This window comes from Sciurus carolinensis, chromosome 8 (assembly GCF_902686445.1).
Source record: "Sciurus carolinensis chromosome 8, mSciCar1.2, whole genome shotgun sequence".
Taxonomy (NCBI): Eukaryota; Metazoa; Chordata; class Mammalia; order Rodentia; family Sciuridae; genus Sciurus; species Sciurus carolinensis.
This window is the reverse complement of record NC_062220.1, coordinates 20943395-20965552: the sequence shown is the minus strand read 5'-3', so window position 1 is coordinate 20965552 and position 22158 is coordinate 20943395. Positions and strand designations below refer to the sequence as shown.

At 34.2% G+C, this 22158-nt stretch overlaps 1 protein-coding gene across 1 annotated transcript in view; it reads left to right on the top strand.

Annotated features, from left to right (window-relative positions):
* Positions 1–22158, top strand: part of Exoc4 (exocyst complex component 4) — a 778625-nt gene that overhangs the window by 356767 nt on the left and 399700 nt on the right. The window contains exon 10 of the mRNA XM_047560350.1: positions 661–757. Coding sequence (XP_047416306.1) covers positions 661–757 — 97 coding nt within the window. The remainder of the gene's footprint in view (positions 1–660; positions 758–22158) is intronic.

Here is a 22158-nt window from a genome sequence, read left to right as displayed (position 1 = left end):
AGCTCAATGGTAATGTGTCCCTGGGTTCAATCTCCAAAAGACTGCCTCAGGAATTTGTTTTTCTTACATTTACATATTGAATGTGCAAGAGAGATTAATGGAAAACATCCATTTAGTTTAAAAGCCAAAGAAGCTTTTCAATAAGAAAATAATAAAGATTTTTAAGAAAACAGTGTATAGTTTTCTTAGGACTTTTTTTTCTAGTGGTACATAAAATAATAGTATATTTTATAACCATTGGGGTCTTAGATCTGATGAAATATGATCAGGTAGGTTTATACAAACCTCTGCTCCAATCCTTACAACATGAAAAAATTTTGAGTGGAACTTTTTTCTTCCCCAAGGAAGGAGGAGAGAGACATTGTTGATAAGGGATATATATTTTAACCTCAACTGAGTTATAACCTTGTGGTGTCGCTTTAAATATTGCATTAATTCTTACTAGATTCCGTTTTCTTATTCCCAAGTAGACATCCTAATCCATATTTATTCAAATGAGAAGGCTGGATTAAATCACTTAAGACAATTCTGTAGATATTGAAGAAAACAATTTTCAAAGATGGTCCTTATGACATTATACCACCCAGGTATATAGGCCCAGTTTATTTATTTATAAAACTTCCAGTGAGCTAACTATCTTCTTTTTCTTTTTTCTGAAAGGGGGTCCTGATGACAACTTAATTGAAGGTGGAGGAACAAAATTTGTCTGCAAACCTGGAGCCAGAAACATTACCGTCATATTCCATCCATTACTGAGGTAAGTCAAGTCCTGTGAGGTACTTGCTGAAGATCAATATTTCCATTATTTATGCTGATGTACTGAATGCCAAGAGTTCAGTCAGTGTTGAAACCAGTCATTAAAAAAAAATCGATTTTTCAGTCTGTCACAATCAAAGTTAATCAATGGAACAGACAATGTCAGCCTCATAAGTAGCGACTTATTCTCGGTAATAGTCATTCCTAAATACTTCTTTTGATTTTCTTTCTTGCTCCCTAGTCCTGTCCCTCTCTAAACCTCTTCCCAGCTTTTTCTCTGTTTGATCCGTCTCAGGGGTAGTCATACCTTGGCCCCCTGCAGACATCCCTCCTGCCACCTGTTTTTGTGACAGCATTTTTACTGACACAGTCATGCTCATCTGCTTATGTAGTGCTCCTTGCTGTTTTTGCTCTACAATTGCAGAGCTGAATAATTGCAACATAACCCATGTGGCCCACAAAGCCTGAAATATTCACTCTGGTTTTTTACAAGAAAAAATTGCTGACACATAATCTGTCTTTCTCATTTACACTAATGACTTCTTGTCTTTTGAGAATTGGCAGGTCCCTGAACGAATATGATTTCAAAAACTGAAAGATTTGATCACATTCAAATATATGGTTTTGAGCTGGGTATGGTGGTTCATACCTGTAATTCCAGCTGCTTGAATCATACCCCCAGTCCTATAGTTTGGGGCAGTAGGATCATAAGTTCAAGGCCAGCCTCAGCAATCTCATGGCACCCTATCTCAAAAAACCAAAAGAACCAAAGAAACAGAGGATTGACTTTATAGCTCAGTAGTAGAGCATCTCTGGTTTTAATCCCCAGAATGCAAGGATGAAAAAGAAAGAAAAAAAGAGATAATATTATGGTGACTTATGTGAAATCTATTATAAATCCTAGTTAAGTATGATGCTATGATTGTAGGAAAACAACAATGTGTGATGCTTCCATTAAAAAAAATTCTAAGCCCTCAACACCTTTTAAAAGGTACTTTTCAGTGTGATGGGGTGGGGGACAGTTGTTCAATGGATACAAACTTTGTTTTGCTATGAAAAGTTTTCATTGATGTGTTAGATAATGGTGCGTAACTAGTAGTTAATAGTACTGCACTTGAAGAAGGTTAAGGTGGTAAATTTAATATGTTTTTTTTTTAAACTAAACCTTTAACTACTACATGAAAATATAAAAATCGTACATATTAATGGGGTAACAAGTGATGTTTTGATACATGTACACATTGTACAATGTCAAAATCAGGTTAAACATGTCAGTCTCCTCAAATAGTTATCATTTCTTTATGGTAAAAATGTTTAAAATTCTTCTAGGTTTTTGAAACGTAAAATGTGTAGTTGTAATCTATAGTCATGCTGCTATCAATCGCACACCATTACTTGATTCTCCTCCCAAACTAACTTTCCACTATTGATCAACCTCTCCCCATTCTTTGCTCTACTGTCTTCTCCCCAGCCTCCGGTAACCATCATTCATCCTACTCTCGGCTTTTGTGAGATCACCCTTTTTAGATTCCACATGATGACATTTTGCAATATTTGTCTTTCTGGACATAGCTTGTTTCAGTTAATACAGTGACCTCCAGTTCCATCCATATTCTCACAAATGACAGGATTTCATTTGTTCCGTTGCCAAATAAGTGTTCCATTGTGTATATGTGCCATACTTTCTTTATCCCTTCATCAGTTGAAGGACACTTGGATTGTATCCATTTCTTGATATTGTGTATAATGCTGCAATGAATTTGCGAGTGCAGATGTCTCTGTAACATACTGATTTAGCTTCTTTGAAAATTCAAGTAGTGGGATTCCAGGACCATATGAGAGTTCTAATTTTAATTTTTTGACGATTCTCAGTACTGTTCTCAATAAGAGTACTAATTGATTTTCCCAACAATATGAATATAATAGTTAACACTACTGTACTGTTCACTTAAAAATATTAAGGTGGTAACTTTACTGTTACATATTTGTGATCACAATTTAGAAATGGAATTTTGGGATGTAGATAACTAATATAATTTTATTTGTATGTTTTCTCTGTAAAGAACCATTGTATGTATACTTTGCTCTATTTTCATATAAAAGAACAGGAGCTTGTGGGTTCACTGAAAGTTAAGGATATCTTAGAATAACACTTTAACCTTCTAAGATAACTCCTGTAACATTTGAGGCATTTGGAATAACAGTTAAACAAAAGCTACTGAATTGGGCAGGTAATAATGTCTGTGCTTTTCCAAAACACATTCAGTTCAGAACTGGAGCTTTCTACTTCCTCATTAAACAAGACACTAAATTGATACCATTATGAGAAGTTAAATTCCAATCTCTTATTTAAGTAACCATTGTTTTCCACTAGATTACCTTCCCTAGTTGGTTTTGAATGTAAAAACATAAATATATAAATTAAAATAAGAAATAACCATCATACAATAAAAAATTAAAGAAGTGGTATTAATATTTAAGAAATCTGATGTAACAAAATTTGTAACAAGTAAATTTATTTTAGAATTCCAGGATTAAGAGAATTAAGATTTTCTCCATTTGTTTACTTAATATAGGTTATATACATATGTGCACACAGATATTTAAAATACATGAATTAGAACATACAGAATTGCTGTATTACATGGTGCTGTTCATATATATCAGCCAGCTTTGGTAATTAGTGTTCACACTCTTCTACAATTACAATTGATTTCTTCTTAGTGTTTTTAATTGTTAGGAAAATGAGAAAATACTTTAATCATTATAGGCATTTTCTAATCTAGATTTAATGCCATCATTTACTGCTAAGTTAGACTACAGTTTGAATAAGTGGAATCCTTATGTTTACATTTGTTTCAAGTATAGAAGAGACCCTATGAAGGCTATTTAGTGGTATTGTCAATAACTGTTTTTCAAGAGATTTTTCTTATAGAAAAATTTTAACATAAACTAAGGGAAAAATGTATTATACTGTTTATTTCACATTTAAAATACATTTCTTATAGAAGACTGGTAGAGTTTAATGTATTATAGTTGTTGACAGTTTTTTTAGTATAATATTTATGTTGCTTTGTTAGAGTTGTTTCAAGGCTTGATCGTACTCCTACTTGTCTACTTATTTGGTTTCTACTTTCATTCAGAATTTTAATTTTTTATTGATAGCAACTAGAGAAGATTTATTACATGATATAAATAGTATATCATTCATTCATTCTCTATATATCTCTTAATCGAATTGGCAGGTATATTATATGACCCACAGGTAAGTTAATTCTTTGATAAGTAAATGACGATTATAGACTTTAAATTAGCCCTTGACACAAATTGCAACTTACTTCTCAAACCAATTATAGAATTTCATTATAGAATACTGGACTTGTGGAACCTCAAACCACTAAGGCTTTTAGTATTTTTCTACTCTTTTCTTTGGTTTTTATACCTCAGCTTTAGCTTTATTTGGATTTATCACTTAAGTTTAGAACGTTAATTTTTGTAATTAGAAGTATCAGTGTGCATTATTATAATGTATTTCACTATTTTATGATTTTAAAATTTTCCCATTTTTCCTTTAGTCAATCATTTGCTCATAAATACAAATGTTTATTGAATACTTACAATGTGTATTTTCCTTTCTCCAAGTTAGTTGTGGACTCTTGAGAACAGTTATTCTTATTTTTATGTAATTATTTAATCAAAATTGTGTTGTTATGTTTTCCACCCTTTGGAATTCTCATTGCTTTTTTTCCATGCTAGTTGAAAGTAAATGTGATCTAGCATTCTGTTGTTTAAAAGACAATATGGCATAGTAGAAAAGGCAGTGTAGAAAAATGGAAAGGTGGATGGGGGAGTAGAAGATCTGAAATTAAAAATGAAAACCACGACAGGGTATCTTGGTTCAAGTGGAGGCAACTTCACTGCAGTTTTACTCAACAGTTTTTTACTGAAGTCTGATTCCTAAGGAGTGAGATGCTTTTCTTCTCTATGAGGTACTCACTTGGTAGCTTGCATAAGTGGCAGATATTAAGAAGCCTGAAAACACCAGATATTGGAAAGACATGAATTAATGGGAAATCTTATGCCTGTGGGAGATTATGAATCACTATAGCCTTTCTCTAAAGAATTTTGACATATGTGAAATCATGTATCCTGTTACCCCTAGTACCAGTGTTGCTCCTAATGCTGTTCTTGAATGTGTTTCCACTTGTATCAAGTGATTCTTGTTATTTTTCCATCCCGACTGACCAAACTCTTTTTCTAATTGATCTTTACAAATTATTCTTTATTTATAGTTTACATCATAAATTGGTAGTGCAGAAGGAACTGATCATGAAGTGGCTTTTATCACAGGATCACACCTATTTATTTAAACTTATGTCATTGCTTCCTTGAAATGTTTGAGTGAAAGCAACTAGTTTTCACTAGAAGAGAAAAATGTTTCCTTTGCTAGTCTCCCCCTTTGTCTAGCGTCCTTGGTACTCTGTCTTCCAAAATTTTTGCATATGGCTTTCTGCATTTCATTTATTAAGAAAGCTCTTTTCTGAATTTTCATTTAGCTGACAGTGCAGTCTTTGAAGCAGAGCGTCTTCTATATTGGACCCTTGGAACCACCCTTCTGGGAACACAACCCAGCAGATTCCAGTTACACTGTTTTATAGATTCTCAGCAGTCGTGTGTACTACCTTCTCTTAACATTATCCTACAATGTCCTCAATCCTGGTAATTTTGTAACTTATTTTTGTTTTGCCCTCATAAGCCCCTGCAGCCTCATCATTACACAATTTCATAGGATGTCAGAGGCAAATAGACTCACTTTCAACTTGTTCATTCTCATTTAAGACTGCTGGTGCCTTTACTCATTTATTTTATGTTTTTCCTTGCTGTTTTCTTTCTTGCCAGTCCTGGCTCTCAGAAAGATGGAGTATTTTCTTGCTAGTTTACTCTTCACCTACTAAGACATTGTGTGCAATTAAACCCTAAATGAATGCTTTGATGATAGAGGTCATCTAATCAGTTTTTCTTCCTGTAGATGCAAATGAACAAAACTATATAGAAACATAAGTTTCTAGCCATGCTGTAGATTCTAAAATACTTAGACATAGATAAGTTGACTAATGCCTTTTTTGCCCACCAATATGTTTTTCACCAACTTTTTATGGAAACTTTCAAGAGACATGGGTAGATTGATTTTGATAAATGGAATTTATTTTATGAGCCTTCCATTTGGGAAACAGAAGGAAGATAAGTTAATGTTGAAATTTGAAAGCCTATTTCCCTTATTTTCCGTAGGTCCAATGGGCATTTAGGTGCTTTTGGAAAACTACTATTTCTGAATAATAGCATCATGGTAATTATTCACCACGATCTAGATATAAATGAACATTTGGCAATGAAGTCTGTTTTATTGATGTATCAACTACAGTCGATACAGTTATCATAATGATACTTTTAAAAGTAGTACTAGTAGTAGTTATTTCAGGATATTTGGAAATGATTTTGTGGCTACTCCTTGTGGAATTTGGAGGTAAGGAGTGAGAATCTAATTTTTCCTTCATTTTTTTTTTCGCTCATTTCTCATTATTCTCTGAGAACTCAAATCAGATCAAACATATTGTGCCTTAGATTTCTCAGTACAGTTCCTTCATACAGTAAAACATGATGAGAACAAAAATCTTTTCTTTAAATATCAAACTCTTGCCTCATTGAACTAAAATATTCGGAAAATAATGCTTCCCCCCCACTCCTTAATGAGCCAATAAAGTATACTGGTGACAGCGTTTCTAAATGGAAACAAAGTTCTAGCTGGGTACAGTTGCATATGAGAGCAGTAGTGCACGCCTGTAATCCCAGTGACTGCTAGGCTGAGACAGGAGAATCTCAAGTTCAAGGGCAGCGTTAGCAACTCAACAAGGTGCTGTCTGAGAAAATATAAAGGGCTGGCGCTGTACTTAAGTGGCTAAGTGACCTTGGGTTCAATTCCCAGTACCAGAAAACAAAAACAAAACACCCTATCCTTTACTTTGTGATACCTACTACCTCATAACTCCTAGGGTCCCTGATATACAAGTAGAATCATCAAAAAAAGGTGCAGGCATTTAGGGCAATCCATCAGTGCTTTAGAAAAAAATTCCAAGTCCTAGTTAACTTGTACACAAGTCAAGAAGGAGGACACTGAGTTCAAGGAGGCCCTCTTGCTGAGTCCTCATGTGGTCTCTTATCTATGGACAGAAAGGAAATGGCTCTTTGATGTCTTTTCCTCTTCCTATGATCACATCAGCCCTGTTGGATCAGAATCAGCCCCCACGATCTCAGTTGACCTTAATTACTTTCTGCACGTATATTACTTTCTTCACATGTTAACTTTCACCATTAGAACCAATTCAGAAAATTAATGTAGTCAATGAAAGCGTCTCAGGGGATGAATCCAAGTAAACACATTCTAATATTTGATGTTGGCCAAATCACTTATGAGTCTTCATTTTCCTTATATATAAAGCAAGGAGTTGATTGGCCTAAATGTTGTTTCTACCTTTTAATTTCTATGATTCTATGACTGGAGAATGCTTTTATAATATTTAGGGAATCCAAAAACCCTTATATTTCAAAAGATCAAGTGACAAATGGGTTCAACTATGTGTCTTTTTTTGCTTCTTTGCTTTAAGCTTTTAAACTTCTTTGCTTTAAGCTTTTGACTCTTCCGGTAATGGTAGCTTCTTATATGAAATAGGCTTCTTATGAGACAATTGAGGAACAGTTGTTAGCAGTCTTTCTTGGGTGACTTTGCAGATAGTAGAATCTGGGGACAAGGAAATGATGAGGGCATTCAAAATTGTGAAAATGTTACTGATGCACACTCCTAAACACAGCTTGACTACTGAATACCTCCACCATGAGTATTTTCACTATTATCAGCCACACTTCATTAACATCAAGTAACGATTAATGTCTTCCTAGGGAGAACAAATGTGAAGTATTTATTGGTCAGCAAAGAGTGCACTGGTATCTAGGTCAGTAAAGAGATGAAATTTTCTTCACTTGGGTTTTTATTGATGGATAGTGTATCTTCTGGGTGGCTGTGTGCTTTCTTAATCAAGCAACAGTAAAGGCAACAAGTAGTTGTTACTGTACTGTCTGATGTATAGAGAAGAGGAACTTCTTATCAGGTATAGAAACTGCCAGTTAGCAGTGGTACAGGGAACCGTTTCAATTCACAATAGCTAGGTTGTGGAACCAACCGAGATGCTCTTCAATTGATGAATGGATAAAGAAACTGTGGTATATATTTACAATGGAATATTACTCAGCCATAAAGAAGAATAAAATTATGGCATTTGCTGGTATGTGGATGACAAAACATAATGAGGATGGTGGTGGGGATGGGGTGGGGAGAGAAGAATGAAGGAACTTTGGATGATGTAGAGGCAAATAGGATGGGAAAGGGTGGGGAAAGGAAAGATAGTAGAATGAGACAGACAGTATTACCCTAGTATATGTATGATTACATGAATGGTGTGAATCTGCATTGTGTATAACCATAGAAATGAAAAGTTACACCTCACTTGTGTAAAATGAATCAAAATGCAGTCTGTAACGATAAAAATTTAAACTAAAAAAAAAAAAGAAAAACATGACTTTTTGTGAAATAGCTTTGAAATTAAAAAATAAATAGAAGGGAAACCAATGGAGTAAAGGAAGAGGGAGGATAAGGGGAGGGAAAAAAGAGGGGCTGGGGAATGAAATGGAACAGATTATGTGATATGCACATATGAGCATGTCACAATGAACATGTGTATTTATAATGCCAATTTATAAAGTACTTATGAAAACAATTTTAAAAAGTCATTTGTAGAAAGAAAGAAATAGCTGTGATAGTTAGGAGGTAGTAGAAATTGGGGTGACAGGAAGTAACCAAAAGCAGACGTAAAAGGAGGAAAGACTTCAAGAATGATAATGTCATTTACATAGTAATTCATGTTTCTCAGAAGTGACATTCTAAAGTACATGACAATTATGATTAACTTTATTTCTTATTGTTTCTTTTACTAAAGTACTTACAACATCACATTACTAATGCTGCCAGGTCAAAGGCGCATAAAATTCAGTTATAATTAAGTAAAAGAAAAATGTATTCACTCATTCAGCTAACAGAACCTATTGAGCATTTTGTACCTAGTCTTTATCTAGTGATTACCAAGTTTCTGCATCATAGAACTTAGTCTAGGGGAAAAATCAGACAATGAATAAATAAACTAATACATGTGGTGAACAGTATGGAATAGTGATAGTTTTATGAAGAAAAGTAGAGAAGAGGAATTTGATAGTGACTATGGTGACTGGTGGTGGGGGGTAAGGACACTATTTTAGGATGAACTGGGATGGTCTTAAAATATAGCATTTGGCTAGACCTGAAAATGAAGTAAGAGAGGAAGCCATATGAATAAATGGGGCAAAATGACTTGGTCATAGGAAAAGTTAAGTACAAAGGAAGAAGACAAACATGTTCAAAGAAATGGTGGAATGAGACAGATATCATTACCCTATATACATGTATGATAACACAAATTATGTGGATCTACATTGTGCACAACCATAGAGACAAAAATGAATCAAAATGCAGTACAGTGTACTGCATTTTAAAATAAATTTTAAAAATTTATTTTTTAAATTTCCATACAAATTATCATTTGAAGGCAATCCATTTTCCCTGTTCCAATGGATCTAGAATGACTTGGAAACTATATTTATTGATGCATTTAAAAATCATTGCACAATTCATCATTTTGGGAAAAAATTAAAATGTCTGCATATTGATTCAAAAAAACATTAGGTAGAGGTGAATGAAGCGGGGGAAGGAGTTTGGGGGTAGGAAGGGTAGTAGAATTAATCAGACATTATTACCCATGTACATATATATAACTATATGACTGGTGGGATTCTATATCATGTATAACAGAAGAATGAGAAATTATACTCCATTATATATGATGTATCAAAATTCATTCTACTGTCATGTATAACTAATTAAAACAAATTTTAAAAAATTAAAAGTAAAAAGAATAGTGAAAAGACGGATGTGAATAGGGGTGTGTTCTAGAAGGGCTCATGTTATAGGACATGTATAGGAAATGTACTCAGGGTTGTCAAGATAAAAATGTTCTTCTATTTGCTTAAATAAGGAGAATATTATATTTAGATTTACAAGAAAATTTGGGACTGCATGTGAAATTTCCAAAAATTCTGATGGTATAGAGAAAGGCTGATAATACTGTCAGGAAAATTATTTCATAAGACTTCATCTTGCTGGATTTGAGATATGCAGAAATTCCTGTTTTTAATGGTGAAGTCATTATCACTACTCTTTTTATTATAGTGAAAATACTCCACCCTATTAAGAATTCTATATCCAGAAATAGAATATATAATTTGATAGAGCCCATTTTGGTATTATTTGTCATTGATATTGGGCAAACAAAAGATCAGACTAGCAGAGTGTTTTTCTAAATTTATTTTGTTCTTTTTAGTTATACATGATACAGTATAATGTATTTTGACATATCATACATACATGGAGTATAACTTCCCTTTCTCTTGATTGTGTATGATGTGGAGTTACACTGGTTGTGCATTCATATATGAACATAGTTATGAACATCTCATGTCTGATTCATTCAACTGTCTTTTCCATTCCCATACCTCTTCCCTTCCCCCCACTCGCCCCTGTCCAGTCTAGTGAACCTCCACTCTTCCCTCCCCCATCCCCCATCTATTGTGAATCAGCATCCACATATCAGAGAGAACATTCAGCCTTTGGCTCTTTGGGATTGGCATATTTCATTTAGCATGATAGTCTCTAATTCCATCCATTTACCCATATACTGGCAAATGCCATAGTTTCATTCTTCTTTATGACTGAATACTATCTCCCATTGTGTATATCTACCACATTTTCTTTATCCATTCATCTGTTAAAGGGCACCTTGGTTGGTTCCATAGGTTAGCTATTGTGAATTGAGCTAGCAGAGTGTTATTAAGTAGTAATCCTGTATGGTATTTCAAATATATGAGTTTTTAAAGAGTAGTTGTAGCTGCAGTATAAGTTATTGTTTCCATCCTAAGAAAGGTATGGTCTGGCAGGCTGCATTGCAGAACTGGTTTGTTTTTGGTTTTTGTAATAAGCTTTGCAACAAATCTATCAATTGTGTTATTCTAAACCTGGTCTAGCACAAAAAGTGTTCTCAAAATTTTTTAGCAGTCTTGAAGGAATTTGGAAAGATTGTTTTAGGTCTTCAAAACTCAGAATCTATATTCCTGTAGCATTTTGGGTTTCTGCCCTTCTGGATGTTTCCTTTTTCAAATCCTTTCCTGTCACTGTATAGTGAAGGGATAGAATAGAGGTTCAGGTGTAAGTTCTATATGCATGAGATATATAGTAAGTTGTAGGAATGTTTACTAAATATTTTGATATGCATAAAATATGAAGAAAAATATTTTAGTAATGATATTAAATAGATCAGTCTGTCTTTCAGACCTAAAGATAGTACAGTAATTCCCCTTTATCCACAAGGGACACATTCTAAGATCCTCAGTGGATGCCTGAAACCACATGTAGTACCCAACTCTAAACATACTATTTTCCCTGTGATACACACCAATATAAAGTGTAATTTAGAAACTATGTGCAGCAAGAGATTAACAACAACTGAAAATAAAATAGAATAACCATTGCAATGTAATGTAATAAAGTCATTTAAAACCTATGAATTATTTGTTTCTGGAATTTACCATTTATTTTTGGATTGCTTTTGACTGTGGGTAACTGAAACCATTGAAATGGAAACCACAGATAAGAGGAACTACTCTGGAGTCATTTTATATCTTTGTTTCTTTGTTGTAAGTAAATAAGAAGTATTTGTCATAGGATAAAATATAAGTATGATTTTAGGAATTTACTGTTTTTACAGCTTTGATCCTAAACTACTACTCTTTGTAACTTAGAATAATGTCTTTTGTAATGATTTGTTAGAAACTGAGATACTTTCTCCTTTTACATTTTTCTCTTATTACTACCGCATTGAAAGCCTGTGGTTGAGTGAAGTATCTTTTGCCTTGTTCTTTCATGAATCATGGAAACTTCTTCCAACATTAAAAAACCTTTGAGATAGAAGAAACCCTGCTTTGAAATAGTTCTTTGCCTTTTACTTCATTTCTGTTGAGTTTTTTCACTTTTATTTATATATTTAGAAAGTATGCAGTAGCCCTTGGTTCCTCTCTTGATTGTGTGTATGTGTATGTGTATCTTTGAAAGGCAGATTTAATTTGAATATTTACATTAGGCTTAAATATAAAAATTTGAAATAAGTCCACCTTGTTTCTTTTCTCAGTATTTTTTTCTTTGAGAAATACAGAGGAGTTGTCCTGCCGTCATCAGTTTGATATGTGCATTGATATTTTGGTATGTTTTTCTTAGTATTCACAGGTATGTGATATTTTTATACAGGTACATGTTTGTTCTTAATGAGCTAAAACTTATATAGACATTTTGAAAGATGTTGGTGATTAGATAGTCTAGCAAATAACATTGTGGATCATACATTATTCATGCATGGGAGGCAGTGTGGCCACCTCGTTGAATTTTTATGAAACACAACCTTTATTTTTATTCTTGTTCTCAGAATTATGAGAAATATTGCTATGTTTTCAGACTGTCTGACCTACAAGACCTATGAAGCTTTGATTGGTGGTATATTTAGATTCCAAAGTCCACATTTGTGTAACTGCTTTCAAATTTATATTACCAATGTTAGATGCTTTTAATCTTCAAACTACTTTTGGAGGTTAAATAAGTGTTTTATTCTAGTTCTTTTTTTTTCCTTTGGATTTTCAAAATGTATTTTATGATATATGACTAAACATTGATTGTGATTAACATATTCCTGAGAAAACTGGAAAGACAGTCAAGGCTCCAACCCACTTACATATGCACATTTCAACAATCTCAAAGGAAGTTCAGACATGCCTGCCTAGTTAGCAGAAAAGTATAGGTCATTTCTTATGATAAATTATAAGGAAACTGGAAATTTTAGTGAAGCATAGATTTGGAATCTATTTCCAAATATATATGATCTATCATTTAGAAGAGAGAAAACAGGTTTTTTTTCTTTCTTGCTTCATAAGCCTGAATTAGAACTAATTGAATATCAAAGAAATGTGATTCTACATAATGAGACCAGATGCTAAATATCGAGAATTTTCTAATGAATAGGGCAGCAGAAATAGGACAGCTTTCCTTGGAAGGCAGTATCTTTGGTGGAGAAGCTTAATTAACCAGGATCTGAGTTCAGGTTGCAGTTAGCTGGGTGCTGAACTGTCAGGTGTACATTCTTTCACGCTGTGAAATACACTGTGCAACTCCAGAGCTGTAGATAGATCTGTTTCTTTCAGTCTTATTTACTCATGTAAATAAGTCTTATTTGCTTCATGTAATACTGGTGATTATCCTTGGCAGTGACAAGAAGTTATCGTTGACTGTTTCCACTGTTCTTGTTCCTGATATGTAGCAAGAGGGAAACTCATGCCGTAGTTCTACCTGGAGCAGTTATTAGAGTATTAGAGGGACTTCACCTCTACCACCATGTAGTTTTATTCTTTTTTTTTCTTTTCTTTTCTTTTCTTTTTTTTTTTTTTTTGCCTTCCCTGCCCCTGTACTATATTTTTCTCCTGTGCCAGTAACTAGTACATATGAGTATAACTCTTTCAGTGACCTTTAAAGGCAAAAATAAATCTGCCTTTCTTTTGCTATGAAAGCTGAAAATGGGCCCAAACTTTACTTTAAATAAACCCCAAATCATCATGATGTTACTGCTCTTTGACCTAGATTTAAGCTGATATTTTAGATACAGGTTTTCTTAACTTGTTCAATTAAATTTAATCATTATCAATTAACATCATTAGAGGCTTACACATAAGAGACAGTAGAAAATATTCTTTTCAGTACAAAATGCTTACCTGGTTTGTGTACTGCTCTTTATGTATTCTGAACATGTATTTATCTTTTGGACTGCAGTAGCCAAAATATGCTTATGCAGCATTCAGTGAAATATATTTATGTCCAGCCACAGGCCCATTTACATCTGATTTTGAAATCTAAATTGATAATGTAATTTGGTATCAAAAATAATATAGGCATACCCAGAGGAAAACATAGTTTCTCCCTTTAATATCCTTGGATATTGGCTATGCATTATTTCTGTGTACAGTTTGTAAAATTATTTTACCATTTCCCTTGATTCTCAGATCTCATATACACACACATTCCTATTTATTTTGTTCTCTTATTTTTGCTTTGTAGACTTTATTACTATGTCTTAGATTTTATTACTATGGCTTCTGTATACTATCAAGGCTCTTCCTTGAATGTTTTAAACTTTTTGACCTTGATTAATTGTTCAAACATTTAATCATTAATATTGCCCCCTATTTTTTAATGTGTACATTAGGGTGTTCTCCATTACCGTAACAAAATACCTGAGAATGGGTAATATATGAAGAAAAGAGACATTCAGATATTATTTAAACAAGAAAGGATGAAAAAGTCTTTGATTTAAGCAAGAGAAGTGAAAGCAGCTAGTTATATAGAAGGATAGATGTAGAAATATCATAAAAAAGATTTAGTTTTTAATTGCCTTCATCTCATTTTCCAGTAACTGTGGTTCCAAGTGGGTTTGAACTTGGAAACTTTGAGTGTTCTCTCTTTTGTTTTGCACTTGAAATAAATACTGAAGTTTTTGATGTTCCCAAGTAGTTTTCATTAGTTATAGAAGAACAGTAATTATTTGACAATTACTATTTTTTAAATTCAATGAGCAGTCTTTAAAGCCTGTTCCTGTAAGCCACCACATTGTAAATAGGTAAGCAAGTATTTGATAATGGCAGGAAAGAAAAATATACAGTGCCAGTAATTTTCTAGGATATCACTTTTTAAAGAAGGAATATGGAAATATACTTAATTAGACTCAGTGCAGCATCTATACATTTTTCTTTTATGTTTTTATTAGTGCATTATTGTTATAATACACAATAGTATCTGTAATTTTTTAAAGCTAACAATTTTTCCATTTTTATTAAGATACGACATACATCAAATGTTTTTACATATACATTAATATATTTTATGAATTCTTACATGTGTATAATGTGTCTTCATTGTGCAACATGATGTCTGTGTTATCTACATTATTGGAAGTATTGCAGTCATTGGTTTGTCATTGTGTGAATGTATTGCTGAAAAAATTTACAGTTATAAAAATAAAATTCTCAATCATTATTTTGAAATATATGAGAACTTTTAGCATTTTATGGTCCTAAAAACTGCATACAATTTAAAATTCTTCAAAATAACTTCTCAAAGTTATTTTTCACTTCCTGTACAGGGCCAAAGATTCTCTCAGGCTAGTAAGGAAAAACTTGGGTGCTGGGACAGTGTCTAGTGGGCGATGGGCCAGCGACCCAGAAGTCAGATTCTCTGCACGATGAACGTAGACAGTGTCATAAACCTGGTAGTAAAAGTCGGGGAAGCCAAAATTAAATGATTCTTTATTTCCTAGACTTTGAATTTCATAATCAATCAATGAAAAAAATTAATAAGTAACATAACTTGCCAGTTTATTTAAAGTAAAAGAATTTCAACACTAAGAAAAGTGATATTATTTCAGAATTAAATAACTTTTCAAAGAGAGATGGTTGTCAACATTAAATCAATGTGCTTAAGCAAACATCAATACATAGGCTACTTTTGGGACAGAAAAATTCAGTCCCAAGTGGGAGGTGAGGAGCTTGAGAAGAGGGATTAGCCAAGAGCCTGTTAGAGGGAGAACATTACAGGAAGAATGAAAAGGCATGGACCCAGTTGACAGTACACAATGAACAGAAAATTCACTTTTATTGACTATGTTTTAGTCGATAAAATGGTTTGGTACCTCATGGCAATCCAGTTAAAAAAAAAAAAAAAAGCATGCACACAAAAATATTTTATGTAAATGAACAAACAATTCATAGGTAAGTATTGGATCAATTTTAAAAGTACAAGGTGAACTTGATGGATATTGGATACTCTTTCAATGTGTCTTTGAAATCTTGCATTTTAATTCTTGCATATTAAAAATATGTCTGGTTATTACAGCGAATATGTCCTGTAGTCATATATGTCACAGTGAAAACAAAAATACCCTAGACGGGGAACAGACCTCAATGGATCAGCAAGCTTTCTTTTAAGCAGCGGAATGGCCCATTTTCGGGAGAGAAAATGGCGATTATTTACAACTGGCATCTGATTTTTATAGGGTTTAAGTGAGATTGGAATCATAACAAGTGAGATTTGAGTCATGGCAAAAATGCATCAGTTGGGTGGTCAGGGGGAGTAGTTGTGCAAGTTCAAAGGTCAGATCAGAGGAAGCAGTTGCAAATGTTCAAAACCCATTGTTGCTGGGAAAGGGTGAAAGTCCAGAGCTCAGAACCCATTGTTTGCCCTCTTCCCTGGGTCGACTTGTCCTCCTTTCTCCCTGGGGGTTGTTATTCCCCTTTTCCTTGGGGGTCGTTTTTCATATCCTTCAACAACCACTTTATTTTTTGAGTTTTAGTACATCTGTGGGCTCTCTTGGAGGCCAGTAGGATTACAAGTCAGCCACATGAAGCCTTCTCACTCTGTATTACATATTTGATTTGCATATTTTACCTTTGCTTTTTGCATCTGTGTGAGGTATGGTGGGAACATGTTTAAAAAGAGTGGATATAAGAATAGCAAAGAAATTTGTCAAAAGAAAGAAAGAAAGAAAGAAAAAGCAGCCCCTAAATCTATTCTTTAGAATGAAATTAGAAATGCTTATAGGTATGCATTGATACTCAGAAATGTCTCCAAGTGAATCTATACTTCTTTCTTATTTTGAAGCTTTTAAGAAAATTGAAATGAGGATTTCAGTAAAGAATAAAAAGGAACCAATATCATCCTCTAGAAGGTGGAGGTCCATCTGCTATATAAACCTTAACTCTTTTTTTTTTTAGCCTTAACTCTTTACATTCTCTTTCAGCATGTTCTTGATTGACATGTTGATTTTTTGAGATGCAACACTGACATCCAATGGAAGTTGACTGTACTTTAAGTAAATGGAATCGGGGGAGGGGAATCCTTTAATTTGGTCCTATTTTTCTGCTGTTTTGTTTTTAATTCTTTCATTCCCTTTTCCCCAAGTAAATGTTCATCAAGAACTTCATACCTATCAGATCCTTTCCTTGTCTTTGTGAAGCTTATGTTTCTAATTAGGATATTATGGTAATTCAATTATAAAAATACAAGTCATGACTAGGAAGTCCATTATTCTGAGTGCTGCATTTTCTCCATTTTCTGTTTTTACCTTTGGAAAGTTATTGATTGTAGAGATACCTCTCTTTTCCTTTTTCAGATGCAGTTCCATCTCTCGTCTTAATTCTACTTTCCTTTCTCCCATTCCCAAATGGGATCCTGGCCAAAACAGCTTGGAGTTCAACTAGATTATTCTTGTTCCTAATACCCCTCACATCCAGAGTCACTGATTTCTTCCAGTTTTTCTTCATAAATGTTTCAAATTCATACTCTTCTTTCCATACCTGTTGGCATTGCTGCAGTTTCTCATCTTCCTGATTGCTTTGCATTATGCTAAACCTAAACTTATCTACTCTGTCTTCTACACCTCTGCCAGAGGATCATGCTACCCCCCTGCTTCATTGTGATTTCATATTCCCTATTCATGGAGTCTGAATTCCTTGTTGTGAAATAGAAGGCCAAAATCTGACCTTATACACAATGCTCTTGTGTTCCTTTTATACACCCTTGACCCAGGAACCCTTTTTCCTACATCAGTCATGTTCTTACCCATATTTTTTTCTTTTTGCCAAAAATCCACCCACCAACATTAGTCTTCTGCCCTCTTTTATTATTTCACATTTTATCCTTCAAGAATCAGCTCATACATCACCCCTTCTACTACTTTGTGAGTGACTCCCACACAGCCTCATGATCTATATTTAGAAATTAATGTGGGATTATGATGTGGGTTGCTTACTGTTTCCTTTTTAAAATTATTGTGCTTTAGACATATTTTCATTATAACACTTAACACATTATCTTGAGATGATTCAAGATAGAACACAGGTCTTATTTTGAAAGGAATATATCTACCCCCAGGGAAAAAATTAGAAAAGTAACATCCTAATTAGGAGAAAATGGTAGCCTCTGTAATTACTAGTGATACTTGGGAAGAAGTTAGAAGAACAGGGATGAGAAAAGAATGGACTGCATCCAAAATCAATGTTTTTGCTTGGAAAGTGGAATTGAGAGATGGAAAAGGAGTGGCTGTGAAAGAAAGGAGAACTTCTAGATGAATAATGTAAGCCAGATGAGCTAATGATACTCGTAACTGAGTTTATAAGTTAAGTCATTGCACAATTAAATGAAACAATAAAATATTACATTCGATGATGGTGGAATGGGGGACCTTTAGAGAAAACCCTTATGCTTGGACACAGGGATTCTGGCAAAGAAACAAAGCAAAAGGATGAGTTGGTAAGAGGATGGATTAAGAAGAAATTAAAGGATTCTGAAATGGATGAATCACAGGGATTGTTTAACTGAGATCTATATTTATATAGGGCTATCTGTCTAAAGGAGATTGATTATACAAATTGTTACATCAGTACAACATTATTTGTTGTACTAGATGTATTTTCTGGATTCATTATAAGAAGTGCATATTTATTTTATGATTAAAAAAAAATCAAAAGGGGGCTGGGGATATAGCTCAGTTGGTTGAGTGCTTGCCTCGCAAGCACAAGGCCCTGGGTTCAAATCCCTAGTACGGCAAAAAAAAAAATAAATAAAAAGGGAGGGGCCGACCTCTAAGAGTAGGATCTACCAGAATATAAAAAATAATAACTGTATTAATAAGATCATGGTATTTTCTTAACTGTATTAAATGTGTGATAACAAAGAATTAACTAACACTTAAATAGCAATTTGCAAAATACTTCCAACTACATAGTCTCATTTGGTCCTCATAACAACCCTAACAAGTAGTTTGAAGAAGTCATACTGATGTCCCTAATTTCACGGATAGGCATGAATGTTCAGTTCCCTGTTTGAAGGATACAGTGTTGGAAGCAGGGTTTAGATCTGAAGATCTGATCCTAGATGCAGTGTTTTCTGCAGTGGACTGAATTTGGAACCTGGTATGAAGTTGGCCTAGCTTAGGGACTCCATGTATGTACTACAAAGTGATTCAGGGGTCAGGTCACCATTTTGTGGTTCCTCTCACATCTAGGCTCTGAGTCTTTTCTAAGAGAACAAGAAGACAGGCTCATTTCTTCACCTTTCTATCTTCTTCCTAGAGCCTACATAGCCATTATAAACAACCTGAAGTTCTGCGAACCATGGTGCTCTGTGACACTTATTCCTTTGTGTACATGTTTTCTATTTTTCCTCCTCCTTTACGGGGTGAATTTCTACCTGTCAACAGCATCTTGTTGGGAAAACTTTCTGACATTTCTTTTACTCTCCCTTCTTCTCATGGGTCCCTTTCCCTTGCTTCCGTGCCCTGGTAAGACCTGGCGTGGAATTATCTGGATATGTGTTCTCATCCATCCTTCCCTCATGAAGAAGATGCTGGGACCATTTTTTTAATCGGCTTTAGCATGTTGAGCATGCTCTACGTTTTCAGTGAATATTTCGTGAGTGAATCAGTCATGTGAATTTTCCCACAAGGACCAATGTTGTATGCTTCTCGCTGTCAGAAGCTGGACGAGACCAGGCAGCTGGGTGTCAAGTGACCACTCACAGTCCATGGTTCAGCTTTCATGCTCCCAGTGTTTTGCCTTAGGATCACTGACTGCTAAAATGGATTTGCATCTAGTTCTCCTTCTTAGTTGCTTTTGAGACCCAAATAGGTAAATTATAAACATAAATCTTCCAGTGTTTTGTGGTCATTATATAGTGAGAACTAATTCTTATTTAGGTCATTGGAAAGATGAGGTAGAAGCAGAGAAGATGGCTTCTGGATCGCTTCTGGTTCTGTCTTCAGTGCTTTATGTTTGCTGACAGGCCCTGTGTTTGATTTGAGATGATAGTCTGTAAACTCCTTAAGGTAGACTGTTAATTATCCATGACAGCACGTGAAGCTGCTCCTCCCCTCCCTCCCCACGCCCAGCGCACGCATCACAGGAACCTCCTGAGTGAGACATTTGTTTAACGTTGCCTGTCAGAGAAGGTACTACAGCAAGTCAGTCAGGTTTGGAGTTTGCAAACACACTTCCACCTTACTGAACATCACAGAGACTGTCAAAAATTTCATTTCCCTATATTTTCTCTTCTTTTTAGAAGAAAAACCATTATCGATGTAAATGTTAGAGGAATTTTGTTAACAGACTTTGGAGCTTCTGTGGGAAGTTTTACGCAGTTTGGACTGGACAGAGGAAGGAAGCTTGGCTGACACTTCTGAAATCTTCCCAGCCATAGAATTGTATTTGAATATGAGAATTTTATAGTTTATTGCACTACCAGAGACTAGATATTTTTCTTCAAAAATATTAGTTATATCTGATACTCTAGATTTTTTTCACCCTGCAAAGTGTAAGCTTTTCCAAATAGTCTTGGTATTTATAAAATATCTTTTTTTTTTTTTTTTTAATTTCTTCTCAGTCTTCTGGCCTTTTTCTCCTAACCCCACTCTTAGGAATTATTCATATATATACTCACTTGAGGATTGGATGAAATGTATGTATGTGTACTATTCATCTTTCAGATATAATAGTATTTGGTAGATAATGAATAACCACCAGAAGAGAAACCAGTTGCACTTCAAAATATAATTAGCTACCCCAGCCCTGAAGAAGTTTGCATTTGGTTGTGACAAAGCCAGTTGAGTGGTGTGCCCTCTGCAGAGAGAAGGGGAGGATGGATGCATTTCTAATGCAATCAGGAAACCCCTCTATAATTTAAATATATTAGCATATTCTAAGAAACCCTGGTATTTGAATGTCCCTCAGATAGTTCAAAGGCTCTCCCCAACAAACATGACTGAATTACTTGAGGGAACACATTAAGACAGCAGGCATGGTCCTTAATGGATCAACACTGTCTCTACTCATTATCACAGCTGACTCCAGGAAGAGCATCACCAGAGCCGTAAGGAATCAGATTATTGATGCAATCCTAGTGATTTTGCTTGCATTGCTCACATCTAATTTGCCACCAAATGTTTGACACCATGCAAACATGGAATTTCTTGAACATTAATATTATTTCCTACTTGCACCTAGAAATGCTAATAAGCATATATATTTAGTGCTTGTTGAATTATATATAAGAAAAAAAGTAGTTTGAATTTTGTATTACATATACAAAAATAAATAATAGTTTTCAAACATTATAGTTTCTAGGAATGTTAATGCAATATGACAGGGAATTAATGATCCAAATGTACATTCTAGGTTTTTTTCCTTTTTTTTTATGATATGGGGGATCAAATCCAACGCTTCATGAATGTCACTTTCGTTAATCTGCTTTTGTTTTATTCAGGTCTCAACCAACTCAAATAAATAATGAGTAGCAAAAATGTTGTGTACAAGTGCTAGTGCTTTGCATTATTGTCTAATTTTGTCTCTCCAGCAACTCTGTGTGATACCTACCACATCCTCCCCATTTTAAAGCTAAGGAACCTGAGGTTTAGAGAGAGAAAGTAGCTTGACTGAGATTACACTATTGTAAATGAAGGGGCTAGGAGTAAGCATGCCCAGAATGAACTCAGAATTGTAGCTCTTACTTCTCCTCCATATTGCAGGTGTGCTTCTTCCTTCAAAACCCTTAAAATCCCAGTTTTCCCAGGTTCTAGGATTCTTCCATGATGACTTTGATTGGACTGTTTAACTTTGGAATATCATCTCAACAGGAAACTTGGGAACACTTCTTAAATATAATTCTTCTTATAAGTCACAATAAATTATTTTTCTGTTAAAAAATTAAGGTGAAAAGACATAATATGACCAGCTCTGATTCTCAAAGACATTATAGACCAGGTCTAGTCAATCGCTATATCCTCTTAAAAATAGTTGAGCCAATTTAGAAGAAAATACCATGGACTTCACTAGTTAATTTGGGTATAAATATTTGCATAATTTAAGGATGTTTATTATATAAATTTATGCAAGGTAAATCTTTAAACCTATTTAAAATAAAAATTATTTAAAAGAAAATTGTCTACACAGATTAGGAATATCTCTATTACAGGAAAGGTGCACCTGAATATTTTTAGAATAGAACATGGCAATTTTCCTATTAGGTTTGGTTCTTAGAGTAGGAAGTGAAATGAAAACTTTCAAGCA